Source organism: Girardinichthys multiradiatus, chromosome 13, assembly GCF_021462225.1.
Source record: "Girardinichthys multiradiatus isolate DD_20200921_A chromosome 13, DD_fGirMul_XY1, whole genome shotgun sequence".
Lineage (NCBI taxonomy): Eukaryota > Metazoa > Chordata > Actinopteri > Cyprinodontiformes > Goodeidae > Girardinichthys > Girardinichthys multiradiatus.
The window spans coordinates 5,356,864-5,373,576 of record NC_061806.1 but is presented as its reverse complement, the minus strand read 5'-3'; the positions used below and the strand labels follow the sequence as shown (position 1 = coordinate 5,373,576).

Below are 16,713 nucleotides of genomic sequence, written 5' to 3'. Positions count from 1 at the left end.
TAATGAAAAAAAGAAAACACCTGAGGGTATATTTATACTTCTATTTTATTTTTACCCGTATTTATTAGAGAAACAGAAAAAACAAATTCAGATAATAAAGATCAATTCAAACTTTGCAATCTTTAAAAAAAACCAAAAAAAAACTGTTATATATGTATACCAGTAGAAAGCCTAGAGAGAATACAGAAAAGACAAAACAAGTCATCAAACATCTGAGATCGGATCGTAGCACTCTGAAACAGAGTTAAACTGCTTGAGACAGTCATTACCGCTCATCTTATCGTACATATCAGTGATTGCACTATGGAAGCCTTGTACCGATTTCAGTTCATATAAAACCGTCTCTGCAATCGTTTTCACTCTGAAGTCATCTGCTTGTATGTGTCGAAGTGTCAGAAGTTTCTGAATAGCAGGAAGGAGCTTGGGGTTTATGAGTCATCGCACGATGCGTTGAAAGTTGATTTGGTAATACTCCTCCTCCAATATCTCCAGGCACTGATGCTGTCGTTGGTTGGGGTGGTTCGTTATGCACCCGTAACAGGTTTCTTTGACAAAGTTCAAACAGGTTATGTTGAATAAATTAAGTATCGCTGTTTTCACCGTATTGATGAGAGCGGTTGAGATCCAGCCGTCAGTTTCATCACCCTGATTACTCTCCTCCTCCTCCGTGAAGGCTGAGGGGCAGGTATCGGGTCTGGAGTTTGTGGGGAGGGTGAATAGCTGATGGTTGCCTCGTCCTCCACAACCACCCTCTTGTCTTCAGGTTGGATATCTATGTGTACAGACTCAGCCACGCATAGCGGTGAATAGAGATCGGGAGAAGGCGGATGATACGATCTGAGGTTGTATCCTGTAGGTGTGCCTGGACTGAATAGGGACTCAAAGAGTTGCGACGATGAGGTGGCTGGTGAGTAGAGGTCTGGAGAAGGTGGATGATACAGCCCGGTGTTGAAGCTTTCATCATGCTCAGGAGAGAAGACGGTCTCTTCTTGCTGGTTGTAAAGGTCCCAGTATGGTGTTTTCCCATACGCTCCATACATTCTCAAGGTATGCCGCCCGCCGTTGTGAAAAAGAGTCTGTGAGCTTGCAGTTAGACCCTGATATATAGCGCAGGAAGGGGGAGGGTCCTCAAAAAGGGGGGGTGGGTCCTCAAAAGAGGGTGGTCTTTAGATCCACAACAGGGAACGTCAGCATTCTTTTCACTGACATAACATCAATCCAGCAGCGTGAGTTTCGGAAAAGGTTGGAAAGACGCTGTCCAATTTCATTCATCTTCTCAACCCAAGCATCATACGGTAGAGCCAGCACTGTCTTGAATACACCGCAGTTCTGATTGAATGCCTCCAACACAAACAGATGTGAGGGGATCGTCTGGTTGTTCTTGCGTTTGCTTGCCTGAAAAGACCAGCGGTCATTTGCTGTGGTTTTTGACCCCCACACTGCACTAAAGAGAGGTTCTCTCCCAGCTATTTCAACATCTGAAGTACACATTCTCATCATTTTTGCTGGTCGAGGAGAGCTTTCATCTTCATCCTCCTCTCGTACATTGAGACTGATTCAGGGTTATCATTAAGGTGTGGGATTGCCAGCCGTAACACAGCCCACTCATGGGTGAGAGTACACAGAGCCAATGATCCATTAAATACCTAGTCTTGATCCAATTGATACAGGCTGAGCTCTCCTATTTTGTACATGAAAATATACCCCCAGCTACCATTCAGGCCATATGGTTCCAAAGACCACTCTTCCTGCAGAGTGTCGAACAGAGGCCTTTGTACCTTGCATAGGTAATATGTTGATTTCTTCGGGGCATCCAATTCACGGCGCGTATGCCTATAGATGGTTACTGCACTGTAAGACCGAATAGTAACAGTTTGATAAAGGAAATGAGTTGCAACTACTCAAAAACTTGTTATAAGTTCATACACCTTTATTTTTTTGGGTAGTTTGAACAAATTTCTTGTTTCAAGTTATCAGTACTTGAATATATTGATTAGTTTCAGACATAGCCCTCAAATCATTTGAGTTGTCCCTGACGTCACATACGTGCCTACGTACGTCCGCCACCTGCTTCTTCATGAGGTGCTGGAAATCTACGACATCTTGGAATCCTCACTTAAGAGTGCAAATACCCGCTCGTTACTTCGGACTAAACTTATTAAATGTTCATATCCAGCAGAAATCAATTCATATTGGTTACAGGAGGTGTTTTTGCTGCATTGCCTTTGACACTGGATAGAAGACGTCACGCTGTGGAAAGTTACAGACTTTTGAATTCCAGAAGCTAACGGTCTGCACTTTGCTAACTGCATTTACCGCCATTGCAGCAATTTTGTCTTTGGGAGCGCCTTTGTGGTAAGTTCTATTTTTTCTGAAAACCATATTTCTCCGTTGTTGAACAAATTGTCAGCATCATAAATGTACATTTAAGAATTGTGATACTAGTCATTTTTTCGCGTCGTGTATGAATAGGTTTGAGTCTAGTGTATGGTCTTGGTGTCTTAAAACCAAGAGTCATCTCCATGTGCGCATTAAAGCAACGCCCAGCTCATAAGTTTCCAACCTTTTACTGTTTTAAAATGGGTTTTCTAAAGCAGTTTCTGGAGTGCTAAACTCACTTGCAGATTTTAACCTGCCTTGTGGATTCAGTGTTTAGTCAAATCATGCACTGCTTTTTATGGATATTGTCTTTGAAACCCATGTTCCTTCTCTGAAATTATACATATGAAAACTTGGGCAGCATAATTGTATGCACAGAACAACACATTAAATGTATTAATTCCATAATTGATATCCTAAACTGTCAAACTGTTCATTTTGCCCAGTCTATTATAGGTTAACTGTGTTAAGAGTGAATCCATAAATACATTTATCAAATAGTTTTTTTCCTCTTTTATTCTGAATTTCAGTGTACATTAGTTTTCTTTATCCCTGTTTTAGTTTTTTAATTTGTGACTTTTTGTCCATTTAGTGTATCTATTTGATGCTACTCGCAAAGTTTAAAAAGTGGTGTTTGAGTGATAATTGTTTTGGCCAAAAATGTCATTGATGCTTCCAAGTGCTGCAAAATAACGCATAACTACCGGTACTTCTTTCTCTGTTTTCAGGCTGAAGCTGAAACTCGTTGCTGATGAACCAAGATTCCATTTTGGTAATGAAAATAATCACACCCTGATTACAAAGCTGATGCATACTACCTTTGCCCTGCGATTCAAAGAGATCATCAGCAATGACCTACCAGTAGCAGAGATCCTGGATCGCTGGCCTGCTCTGAAAATGGAGTCCCAGGTAAGAACGTTTCCTGAAATAATGTTTATGACAAAATGTATATTGTATTGGTTTATGTTAAGTGGTCTGTCTGAATTAATACAAATTGTGTTTTGGTAGTGTAATGATTTGTCTGTATTTTGCAAAGATTTATAGACTAATTGAAACTTGTAAATTTATTCTTAGTGTTCAGATCTGTGCAGTTCCACAGGATTACAAACCTCAACCTAAAGAACCACTTCTTTGCTGTGTTAGACCAACATGCCCCCAGGCTCCAGAGCTTATTTAGAAAGAAAGCTGCTCGCACGGGGAAAGTGTCTGATGTTCTGTCTCAGCTCTTCAGAACCTATGATCTCCAGGTTAGTGTTTTTTTCTTTTTGTTTTTTTGTTTTGGGCTTTATGAAGTTGTACCTTTTTTTTTTTTTTTGTATACCATTCTTGACTAGGTAAACTAATGAATGGAAAAAAAAATTCTCATGATGCAGGAACAAGTTAATATCCATGTTCTACGTGCTCTTGTGCTTCACGGCCTTCCTTCCTATTTGCACGAAGACACCTCCACCTTCATCAAAACCTGGGATGTAAGTTTTGGACAAAGTAGTAAATATCATTGTATTAACCTTGTTCATATATCCCAGAACATAACACTTTGAAAGTTTGAGAGAAAGTATCTCCATCCTTTGGGTCTGTCTACAACATTGTTCATGTAGCGTCATGGAAACGGCAATTATTTTCTAGCCCAACCATAGATTTACTGTATAGTTTACTTTGCTTAAAATTAGACTTTCCATTGATTTCTTTAGTTATTGCTATGAAAATGTATGACTTTGCTAAATATTTGTTATGTTTTGGCTTGTTTGTAGTTGAAACGATTCATTTCTGAGCTAAAAGTAAGCTAGAAATGTAATTTGTAAAGATCAGACTAAGAAGAATAGGATTGTTCTAACATGTAATAACGTTGTTTTCTGTAGATGACGCACTCCGATGAACCAGATATTACAGAAGTGCCACTTGGACTCCTCCTAATCAGAGCCAGTTCCACCGATGCAACATTCTTTTGTCCTGAGAAAATCGCAGTTTTGATTGAGGGTAACATTATCATTGATTTCACCACCCTGGCTGATGCATTTGTAGTATTATTTGCACTGACTTATACCCTGCATCTAAACTACCAAAAATGTTTGGCCAACACATTTGACTTCATTCAGAAAGTCTTGATGGGAAGTTGAGGCCCAAAGTGCTGAGTCTTAAAAATGATCTGTTGGCAGCAGAATAATATTAAGGGTTCCTACACAGCCCTGAAGTGCCAGTTAGAGCAAGTATTTCAGCTGACCATTTTTCAGTCTGGATAAGTAAAAAACAAAAAAAAAAAGTTGGAATAGAGAAACTTTTACGTTTTTTTTCTACGTTTTATTTCATTACCTAACTGACATAAGGCACTAAGAAGTTTTATATAATGGTTTTATGTATTTCTAAAGTTTCTAAATAAGTAGTTTTCTGTGTAAAATTTTATTGCACTGTTGGTGACAGCATGGTTGCACTCTAGATATTAAAAAGGTTCCCTATACTATTTCAGTGTATTAGCGTCACTGTAATTTAATTCAGTTTTCCCATCTGATGATGCAGGATTTTAAGTATTTTTTTTTCTTTTTTAATAAAAATCTATTGATACTGTTAAATACTGTTAAAAATATTGTGAAAATTCTTTATTGCTAACATTGTAATCTTTTGCTTAGTGAATGTTTCATAAAATGTTTTCTTCTAACATCAGATGGATTTCTTTGGGCTTGCCAGATTTTTCTTTTTTTTTTTTTAAATGGAAGGGAATTTCATTTGACATTTATTACTGTTGCTCATCAGTATTTGTCAATTCTGAGCGAGGATTTCAGCCCTTTCCCCCATTGCACTTGTTGGATGGGTGCAAAAACTTGTTATCACTCATGTAAAAACCTTGGGTTGGAAGGCACCTGCACTATGCCTTCCTCCCTGTGTGTGTGAGATCATTGTTATCTCTGTGTGAACCAGCCTCCTTTCCGTCTCACACACACACACCCTGTCTGAACTGTCTGTTGAACTGTGCATATAAATAAAGAGATAGGGTGTCAAAACTTTGTAGTTTCACTGCAAAGTGGGCTACCCTTGTCACAAGTAACTCTGACTGTATCGTTCTTACCTCTGAGTTGACTAAATAATACCTAACATTTATTGGTCCTTCGAAGCCGGATTAATTCAATAACCTTATTTCTCTTTGCTTTAACAGTGACTCTGGGATCCGTGGGGGAAGCCTGACGTCGAGCGAAGCACCGCTGCACAGCCTCCATTAGCCGGAGTGGCTGAAAGTCCCGGTGTGTGTGAATTCACACCTGGCCAGTGGGTTATTGCCTTCCTCTGCGCGGGGTGACTCTCACAGGGTCCAAAGAGTCACCAAGAAGTCAACTCCGAGGTGAGACAGTTTTAAAATACAGTTCATAGGAAAAGTACTTAACAGTCGTTGGTAGTGCGTCGCCGGTAAGGACGCTGCATTCGGATGGTTTTATTCCACCGTGAAAGGAATAGTGACAAATTTGGTACAATTCCGCCGTGAAGGGGATTAAAGAAAACGACTGAGGATTATTCTCCTGAGAGGGAATAGAGTAAGCGCTATATAAATAAAAGAAGAAAAGTACTTAAAAGTCGTTGGTAGTGCGTCGCCGGTAAGGACGCTGCATTGGGATGGTTTTATTCCACCGTGAAAGGAATAGTGACAAATTAAGGTAGGGCCCCGCCAAGAAGGGGGCCAAATAAAACGACTAAGGGTTATTCCCCTGCGAGGGAATAGAATAAGCGCTATACAAGTAAAAAGAACGGAGTAAATTGAGCTCATAAAATAACACCAAGTTAACTTAGAAAAATTACAAGGTACCTGAAACTAACTGTGTGACTGTGTTGTGTGTGTATGGAGGACTAAGCATTTTAATAGAATCATAGCAGGATTCTGCTAGTCCTGTGTTTTCTTTTGCCCAGATTAAAACTACGTACTGGTGACTTTGGAGATTCAGGTCGGATTTCATTCCAGAAAATTAACACCGCTGCGAATTAGTCGCAGTAGAAGGCCGTGTTAATGTCCTCTCCTTAAAGTCTCATGCCAGTGACCTTTTATCTGGGACATTTATACTATAATTAAACTAACATAAAACATAATGGGGAAGAAACAAAGTAAACTAATTGACTTAGAAGGGGAGGTAAAGTTTATGGAGAACTATGTAAAAGGAGCAGGTATGATCTGTCATAGATGGAATAAAAATAAAAAACATGGGTTTTTGGGCAAATTAGATACAAAGGATGTCTTAAAATTACAAGGGGATCTAAAATTAGCAATAATGAAAACTAAAAAGAGAAAAATAACAAAGAACAATGGGGGAAGAACAGAGAAAAAGCTCTGATTTAACAGAAATATGTGCACGATGGCATAAAAATACGGATTTTCAGGTAACTTAATTATCACTGAAATCCTAAAACTACACGGGGATCTTAAACTGGAGATTATGCATTCAAAAGATTCAAGAGACAATAAAAAACCTTGCCAGATTATAATTTCAAAGGGGACTTTTCAGTCCCTGAGTGCACACAGTTGATAAACAGATTAAAACAAAAAGTTTAATTAAAAGAACAACAATAAGAGCAGCTTTTAACTGACATAGCCATAATACTGAGGCCTTAAGAAAAGCACAGGAAAAAACTTTCAGCTTAACTGAAAACAAATAAAGGGGGGCGGACTGCCACCCATCCCAGTTTAGAATACCAAGGTAGCCCCAAATTATAAAGACTAAGAGGTGGTTTTAGAGGACGTGGTAAAAGAAGTTAAAAGAGGAGGTGACAATGTGGACAACATGGAAACTGTCCAACTGGACAACCCAGTGAACAATGACTAGAGAAGAGAGAACAGAATGTTGTTAAAGAAGTAATCTGAGAGTAAAAGATTTTGTAGGCAAGCATTAGTGAGAAACAGGTGCTTTAAAAATCATTCTATGGTGTTATACTACCAACAATATCATGATAAAATGCAAAAGATTCATTTTACAGGGAAATAATTCCATATTTGGCTCAGATTGTTTGCATTCTTGATTTTTCCTCTTTGAGAGAAGTTAAATTTCAGCTCTGTGAAAGGACCTTGATAAAGAGATGCAGCTGCCTGAAAACAAAGATAAAACTTCTGCAAACAGCAGAAGCCTGTCTCTGCTGAAAGGTCTGAAAAAATTGTAACTCTACCCTGCATGTGTCAAACTCAAGGTCCGCGGGCCAAAACCGGACCCCACAAGTGTAGTGATTCTCTAGAAGTAGAGCCTTTTAATATGGTGATTGTGTGCTTGAATGTTATTTTGTCAATCAATAAGCAGTTTTGTCTACATTCTGCCACAATCTGCCTTTTGAAAATGTTTTGAATCTTGCTCTTTATGTATAAAAAAAAAAGAAAGAAAAGAAAAATTGGCTAAAGTCTGCAGACACAAAATGAACCTGGATTGACGCTCTAACTAAGTTTATTTAATCTGAGATCTTCTCCAAATGCAACAGTATATGTCAGTCTACATGAGATACTAACAACTTCACCTACTGGTATAATATAAAGATCTGATTGAATATGTGAAACAAACAATGATGAAAGTTTTTCAACAGGTGATGCTCATCCAGGAGGAAGACAGTGTTCCTAGGAAATGCAGCTCATTCATTAACAATCAATTTTTCTCCTATAGGTGGAAGTTTCGCTGACTAATCATAGGCTGGATCTATGAAACATTATGAGCACAGACCAAATGACCAAGGTTCTGACTGACTTATGAACCTCACTGACCTGACAATAACATGACACCCAACAGATAACACCTTTACGGTGGACCCACTAAGAACACCTTATTGATTCTTGGTGAATAAATAAAAGAATTGAAGCGTTCAAAACAGACCTTGTGGAAACAAAAGGGGTTATGAGGAAACAATGTGTATTTTAAGAATAATAGAAGTCAAATTATGTTCAAATTTTTGCAAATAAAATTACTCTGACAGAGAAGTAAGTAAGTAGTGTGTGAATGTGTGTGAATGGGAATGACTGATTTCATTGTAATGCATCTTTGAGGGACATTAAAAGCGCTAATAAAGGTCTGATGTTCTGATGATCTTTGCCAAATTTATATCTTAATAAGGTTTCCAGAATCTTTTTCAAAAAATCATTTAAAGATGGCAAAGGTTCTACCTCTACTGAAAATACTGATAACCATAAGAAAGTTCATAGACCCGTCTTGAATTTTTCCTAATTCTTTTACAAACAGGTTATTTAAACTTTCATGTGGCCAAATGTCTGTGTTTGACTTTCTGTTTTTGTGAAATAAATGTCTGTTTCATGTTATGTAAAAATTAGAGTCCTCAACATTACCATAATAATATTAGGTCAGTTCTCTATGGTAAAACAAAAAGATTTTAACAGATGTTTAGACTTTTTCCAGTCAGGTTCAAAATGATTGAATTAGACTCAAACTTAACATAAGATGAAATGAACCTTAACAGAATTACTGGACTGGACTGAAATAGAGAAAACGTGAGTTAATTGAAACAAACTTTAGTTACTTGAACTAAATACAAAGCTGACTGAAACTGTATGTTGTATCTATAAAACTGGGTAAGATAAACTAAGATTATAAGATATAATATGCCCTTCATTTTTTTGTGTTCATCAGTGAGTGAGTTTTTATTTTTTATTTTTAATAAGAACTAAACCAAGCATTATTTATAATAATAGCAACTACCAAAAATATTGATCTCATTTTTAAATGTAATAAGGACTTACTTTATAAAATATAATAAAAAAGAATAATAAGAATTTGGAAAAACAGAGGCTTTAAACCTCTGCAGGAACAGCACTGACACTGTCGAAAGTGGATCCTAATACAGGAATCTGGAAGCTCATTCTGGCGTGGACAGTCAAAGTCCATCCAAGGATACATTTAGATGAGGCAGAGGGACAAATACAGGGTTTAGCTGAGAGCAAAGAGAGCAACATGCATCCTGCCCTAGCTGCTGTCCCACCTGAACTATGGTCCCAATCATCAACTGATGTAGGACTTATAAAGGGGTTCCCACCATACAAGGTTAAACTAATATCTGAAAAAAGGCCATTAGTCCGTCAATACCCCTTAAAGCCAGAAGCTGAAGAAGGTACTAAGCCAGTAATACAAGATATGTTGAAGTCAGGAATATTAAGAGAAGCACCTGACGCTACATGCAAGACATATCACACTGACATCACTATTATTATCACAGCCAAACATAACTCTAAAAAGATGTGCCCTTTAAATCCAAGTACTCTAATACCTACTGCAGAAGATGGAAAACCACATTCTTATAAAGCAAAAGTTGAAGAAGACACCAAACCCAGACAAGACATTTCTCAAACCCTTATACCAGATTCATGTGTTGTGTTTGTAGATGGCTCAGCATCTAAAGATGAATATGGAAAGAATAGAGTTGGTTATGCAATAACAACCATCGATAGGATAATAGAAGCTAAATCTCTACCCAATACATGCTCAGCCCAAACAGCAGAATTATATGCTGTAGTAAGAGCATGTGAATTACATGAGGGACAAATACTTACTATATACACAGACAGCCAATACGTTTTCGGATCAGTACATCACCATGCTAAGATTTGGCAAAATAGAGGTTTTAAAACATCATCAGGGACAGAACTAACTCATTTCAACCTATTAAAGAGAAAATGTCAGATCTGCTATTTATAGACACAGACGTGCTGAAAGACGCCCAACAGTCAGCACCCAAGACAGAAATAAAGGCCTGGCTAAAGAGAGGAGCACAGAAAAAAGATGACATCTATCAGATAGAAGATAAACCAATCCTCCCAAAAAAGTTATACAACACAGCGGCTACAGTGACACATTGGGAAGATCCACGTGTCAAGGGGGGAATATGTCACATCTGGTAAAGCATTAATGCTACACTATAAATATTTCTGACTATGCAAATCATTTTTGCAGATCATGCATAATTTGTTGCAAACACGGGGGAAGAAATATTGCCTAGTTGTTATAGATGAACCTAGTGACACATTTCTTCCCCACATATGGTATCCCACAGATTATAAGGTCAGATAATGGAACTCATTTTGTAAATAAATTAATAGAACTAAGTTCTAATGCATTAGGGTTTCAGTTAAAGATTAAGGAAAACAATGGAAGAAACAGGGAGGCCATGGCCCGAATGCCTATCCCTGGTTAATTATGGATGAGAATAACTCAAAATCAAACTGGTCTTACTCCATTTGCCACCTACTGTACATCATTGTATGGCTCCACCCACTATATTCTGAGTCTGAGATCACGTGACACCAAGTTGCTGATGTGAATTTGTATTCTCAAAGAAATAGTACATGGCAGACCGTTTTCTCTGCCCTCTGACATGAATGAAATAGAGAAAGCACAACAGGAACCTTCATTAGCTGAGTGGATGAATAAAATGTTGCAGACAAAAGAAGAACAAATGTCCAGTGGTCTGCCGATAATCTCTGCTCCTATCCCACAGAATGAGGCCTGGAGACCTGGTCCTGATTAAGACACTCCACCGGAAGGATTGGAGCACTCCTTGGTGGAAAGGGCCGTTTCAAATACTCCTGACAACGCCCACAGTTCTGAAAATAGCAGAGAGGCCTTCCTGGATCCATAAAAGCCACTGTAAGCCAGTTTTGCCGTTACAGGAGCCAAACCAACCGACGGGGTAGCAGAGGAAGTCCGGGTTCAAAGATGGCCCAGCGTCTCAAACCGGTGAAGAAAACAGCTGATCTGCGCCCAATTATAAAATGGCTCTCTGTAACATGTGGACAGGACTGATAAGCCTGAGCTTAATTCTGGTAGCAGGACTCTTTCTCTATCTAAAGCAGGATCCACAGGAGGTGATACCGAACCAGAAGAGATGGACATCAGACGGGACCCATCTCAGAACACTGACGGAAGAACATGACGCACATCCATTCCTACAGAATTTCTGGTATTGTTCATGGTGGCATATGCAACACTGAACCAGGTAGAAATACACGAAAATGAAGGGGACGATTATGATGACATGTTGTAAGTTGTAAATAAATCACATCAAAAGCCTGAGTGTACTCATACATTGTATTTCATAAAATAACCTTACAGCAGAAAATCGGAAGAAGTTGTTGCTTAAGTGAAATGAGAAAAAGTACAATGATGACATAAACAGGGCAGATTTTTTAATTCTTTTATTTTTATGATTTCAAGTATCATTCTTTTATTTTTATGATTTCAAGTATCATTCTTTTATTTTTATGATTTCAAGTATTAATCAACATTTAACTTTTAATGGTCGCCGAGGGCGGCGGGGCCGTATGAGTATTTCCCACAAAATATAATCTGTTTACCGTCCGTGGGTTTTCGCTCATACAAAGTATTTTTCTTACTCGTTTTTATATTAAATGTTTTTACTTGTGATAAAAGGAGGGACTGTTGGATGGGTGCAAAAACTTGTTATCACTCATGTAAAAACCTTGGGTTGGAAGGCACCTGCACTATGCCTTCCTCCCTGTGTGTGTGAGATCATTGTTATCTCTGTGTGAACCAGCCTCCTTTCCGTCTCACACACACACACCCTGTCTGAACTGTCTGTTGAACTGTGCATATAAATAAAGAGATAGGGTGTCAAAACTTTGTAGTTTCACTGCAAAGTGGGCTACCCTTGTCACAAGTAACTCTGACTGTATCGTTCTTACCTCTGAGTTGACTAAATAATACCTAACAGCACTAGTGTTTTTCATTGTATGGAACAATGTAAATGTTAAGACATTTTGTTAGACAAGCTGTCTTCTAAAGTTACTCAATAAATTTGTAACTTACATTTATATTGTCTGTCTTATGTTTTTACAATGTGTAATTGCTTTTTTATAGCATATTTTTCTTCTTGAATCCAAATTAAAACACAGATGATTTTTCAAAATGGAGTCCCATAAACTTAAAATGGTTAACATTTGAAAACTAAATATTATTTCCTAAAAGTAGTTAGAAAATGCAAGTATTTGATGCTTGATTCATATATGTACTTGAAACTCAAAATAATAAGTAAAGAATATCAAATCAAAATTGTATATTTAACATGAAAACATTTATCAGTGTAACTTAAAAATATTTATCCAGACCTACTATATATGGTGTGTTCATTTAACATTTATTTTTGAGTCTTAGTTACTTTAAATATTTGATGTAATCAGTTTCACCAAAGGTTTTTAGTTCAATTAACTTATTGGGTTTTACAGTGTGGGGTTTCACACAGAAGAGACGTACGTCTTAGCTGACCTGAGGCCTGTTTTTCATCCATTGTTGTTGGTGAAGTTGGATCATCATCTGCAGAGTATGTTACGATAGGAATTCCGATAGGTATCTCAGATGAGGAAATAGATGAAGTAGATGGTTGCTCATCATCTCGGCACACCTTGCTTTTCTCCCCGGTTTGATGACAAACTCTCTTAACTCTAACCATTGTTCAACGAGTGTTCTTTTCCAGCGAATGTTGCAGGTAAATTGCAACGTTTTCATCTAGTATTTAAAACAAACACTGAAGCACGCCCCTTTGTTTTTTTAATTTGTTGATTCTAGATTTGCCCCCTAATGACGACAACCAATCAGTGTGCATGGTTACACCCCTTGGTCACACCCCTCAGCGAAGCCGCAGACACGTTAATTCAATAAACAGGGGATGTGAATTGTCAGAGGCAATGCTCGAGACTTTGGGCCAGGAAGGACCACAGTCCTCTTAATTACTTTGACTATAGTCGGTGTGAAGACTTTGTCTGAGACAATACACTAGAAACAGCTGCGGATGTCTGATCACCTATTCAATAAACAGTGGAAGTGTATTGACTGAGACAATGCTCGACACTTTGGGCCAGGAAGGAGCACGGTCGTCTTAATTACTTTGACTATAGTCGGTGTGAAGACTTTGTCTGAGACAATACACAAGAAACAGCTGCGGATTTGTGCCTTAATTCAATAAACAGTGACATGTCTGAAGACTTTATAACTTTTATTTTTTTTTTTTTTCAGTTTCTTGTGACGTTTAACATAGAGCACACCTACAGGATACAACCTCTGGCTCCCACGTGGGATGAGGAGAAATGTGTCTTCTCTAAATCCTCAATAATTATTGAGATGAAAAAAGATGAAAAAAAGAAAAGCTTAAGATAACTAAAATTATCATCCATTTTACCAAATGGAGTCTCTCATGATTCCAAACAAAGTCATTTAGTTGTATAATCCATTTCTAATTTGGAAACAGCATACTGAGCACTCATAACATTTTAGATAATTCCATGTTTGGCTTATTTTTAAAATATTTTTTCAGTTCAGTTGTTTCTCTGTTTTTAGATCATCTCTACAAGTTGCTGGTGCAGATTAGATTATTCAAACATTTGAGCAGAGGAAGAAAGGTTCTGTATCTACTTTGTGTCTTTCTTGTTTTTTAGATGTATAAACATCCATCTAAATAATCCCTGCGTTAAAATAAAATGAATTTACAATTCGGTCAGGTTCTCTCTTTTTATCAGAATTTTGTGTGATGTGCCTGCATAAACCTGAGTGACCTTTCAAGTGGAAAAACTACATGTTTTTTTTTTATGTAAAAACATCTAAAAACATACAATTAGAAAGATATGCTTCCTTGTGAGGACAACATCCGGTTAATGACGCTATCCGGTTACGCCACTGGAAGTTCCGCCACAGGAAGTCCCGCCCTAGGATGTCCCGCCACCGGAAGTCCCTCCCACCTGTCAAACTTTTCACACCTCGTTTGATTGAAGGATGTACATATAGTCTCTACCCTTGATAACTTTTGCTCTAAGTTGAAAAAAAAAATGTTTTAGGAAAGTTAAAGGTAACTAAAATTATCATTCCTTTCCCAAAATGGAGTCTCTCATGATTCCAAACAAACACATCTTCATTAGAGTCTATTTATAACTTGGAAACAGCATACTGAAGGTTTGTAAAGTTTCTGTTAAAGTTTATAACTTGGAAACAGTATACTGAGGGTTTTTAAAATTTCCGTTAATTTCATATCTGTCTTACTTCTTTCTCCTGCTTTTTCCCCAGCTATTAACAAGTGGTTGGTATAGATAGTCAGTCAGTCAGTCAGTCTGCAGAAGTGGAAGGTTTGCTCATTCTATTGCGGTACGAAAGCACAATCTCTTATTTACTTTATTTACTTTTAGGTCTTTCTATTTTGAACTGATTCAAACTGGCTCATATATTCAGCAAATAAGTCCTGCAGTAAAGCAAAATGAACTTACAATTCTGTCAGGTTACACAGTTAATTTTATTAGGATTTCCTGTGTCAGGCCAGCAATAAGTTGAGTATACCTTTAAAGTTTAAAGGCCGCATGTATTTTTTTGATGTATTAACACCCTTAAACACACCCCTCTATTTTTAATTGGTTCATTTAAGGCCTTCCCCATAACACCCTTAAACACACCCCTGTATTATAATTGGTTCATTTAAGGTATCGCCCCTAATGACGACATCCAATCAGCATGCACGGTTACGCCCCTCGGTCACACTCCGTTGACCCCATGACCTCCCCGCCCCCATGACCCCCCTTAAGTTCACAAGTTCATCTGTCAAAAGTTTGATAAAAGGGTGTCGTATTATCTCTGACCTGGGTGATTATCTGAACACCCTGGTACTTATAAGAGTCTGAACTGCAGAGAGACCATGGCGATGGTGGCAGGGGTTCGTCTTGTAACCGGTGGGTTAGCAGCTCAAGCCCCTGCTATGTTAGTCTCAGACATTGTGTCCTTGGGCAAGTCACTTCACCCCACCTTGCCTACTGATGGTGGTCAGAGGGTTCGGTGGCATTGGTGTGTGACAGCCTCACTTCTATCATTGTGCCCCAGGGCAGTTCTGTAGCTTACCACTGTCAGTTTGTGAATGGGTGTATGAATTGATGGGCAACTGAATGTAGTGTGAAGTGCTTTGGGTCTCAGAGGTCTTGATTAAGCACTATACAAGTACAAGCTATTTATCCCATGAATTAAGCTGTTGCAGAACTGGAGAGCTCCTTCAGTGACAAACTGCTGTACCCTAGGGTCACATTGGAGCGTTTTCACAAATCCTTCCTCCTTTATAGACATTACAAAAATCACTGCTCCCAACAAGCCCAATAAGTGTTTACATTCCTGGTGTTACTTGCACAGTTTTTCCATATTTGTAAATAGTATGTTGCTGTTGTTTTCCCCTGCATAATTACAAATGTCCTTTGTGTAAATTTTCAGAACACCCTACTAAGCAGCAAAGTTCATTAATCTGAGTGTGCCAGTTTTGTACGGTACAGTATTTCTTTTTCTTATGTTGTAATGTTTTTCCTTTACTGTACAGTCTTACATTTTGATTTTTATAGTTTTGTATGTTCGTGAGTACCTGTATTCCATTTGCCTTTTACATGCTAACACAACTGAATTTCCCCAAAGTGAGACAATATATGGTATTTCTATTTTTCTTCTTGTGAGCTGAATCTATGTATAATAGAAAACAATATGAAAACAATTAAAACCTTTGAAATTGTTTAATTAAAATTGGTTTATCTATGTATCATTTTTCTTGCCACATCAGATGTTATCTTAGGGCATTATATAAAGAAAAGCATACAAGCAGCAGTAAAATAAAATTCTATGTCAGTTCGGTTTAGTCCAGTTTAGTTCAGTCCATTTCATTTCTAGGTCAGCCTAGACTTCCTGGAAAGTCAAACTCTCCAGACCTCCTATTGATCTTAAATGTTTTTAAATTTAAGTGGAGGAAATCCATAGATTTTACTGACACTGATATTAGCATTAGTGAAATGCTTTACTAGTTACACAGTAAAGCCCTTTACCCTAATAAGATATGAAAACAAACAGGTACTTTCCCAGGTTAAATGAAAACAGAAAAAGTTATTTGTTTTGTGGTGCCCTTGGACCCAAGTGCAGACATGAGAGCGGAAGTCTCATATAGAAATTTAACAAAGAAACTTAGGAAAAGGCACAGAAATTGACTTAAGGGCAGCTGCCACAAATAACATATAGCTTGGCAACTGTAATCAGCTAAGGCAGAGGAGGGCAGGCAAAGTATCATGGCAGATAATGGATCTGACAAGGAGTGAAAAAAACGAACTGGCTTATAACTGCCGGCGAGGTGATCATTGACATGGAAACCAAGTCAGTCTAATCGAACAGAATGTACTGCAGCTGGGAAAACAAAAGAACTGTGGAGCTGAGCTAAATAACTAATAAACACACAAAATATCACACATGTATGTATGCAGGATAAAACAGTATCTACTGCATCTAAAGCTAAAGGCAAACACGTAAATAAGAGTCTAAAACAATACACGAAGAACAGAACAATGTGTGGAACATAATAGATGAC

General features: G+C 37.9%; 1 protein-coding gene across 1 annotated transcript in view; it reads left to right on the top strand.

Moving 5' to 3' along the window:
- The first annotated feature begins 3,186 nt into the window (after nucleotides 1-3,186).
- The window catches only part of LOC124879372, a 79,336-nt gene continuing 65,809 nt past the window's right edge, over nucleotides 3,187-16,713 (top strand). Inside the window, exons 1-4 of the mRNA XM_047383900.1 lie at nucleotides 3,187-3,288; nucleotides 3,471-3,626; nucleotides 3,753-3,848; nucleotides 4,239-4,397. Coding sequence (XP_047239856.1) covers nucleotides 3,187-3,288; nucleotides 3,471-3,626; nucleotides 3,753-3,848; nucleotides 4,239-4,397 — 513 coding nt within the window. The remainder of the gene's footprint in view (nucleotides 3,289-3,470; nucleotides 3,627-3,752; nucleotides 3,849-4,238; nucleotides 4,398-16,713) is intronic.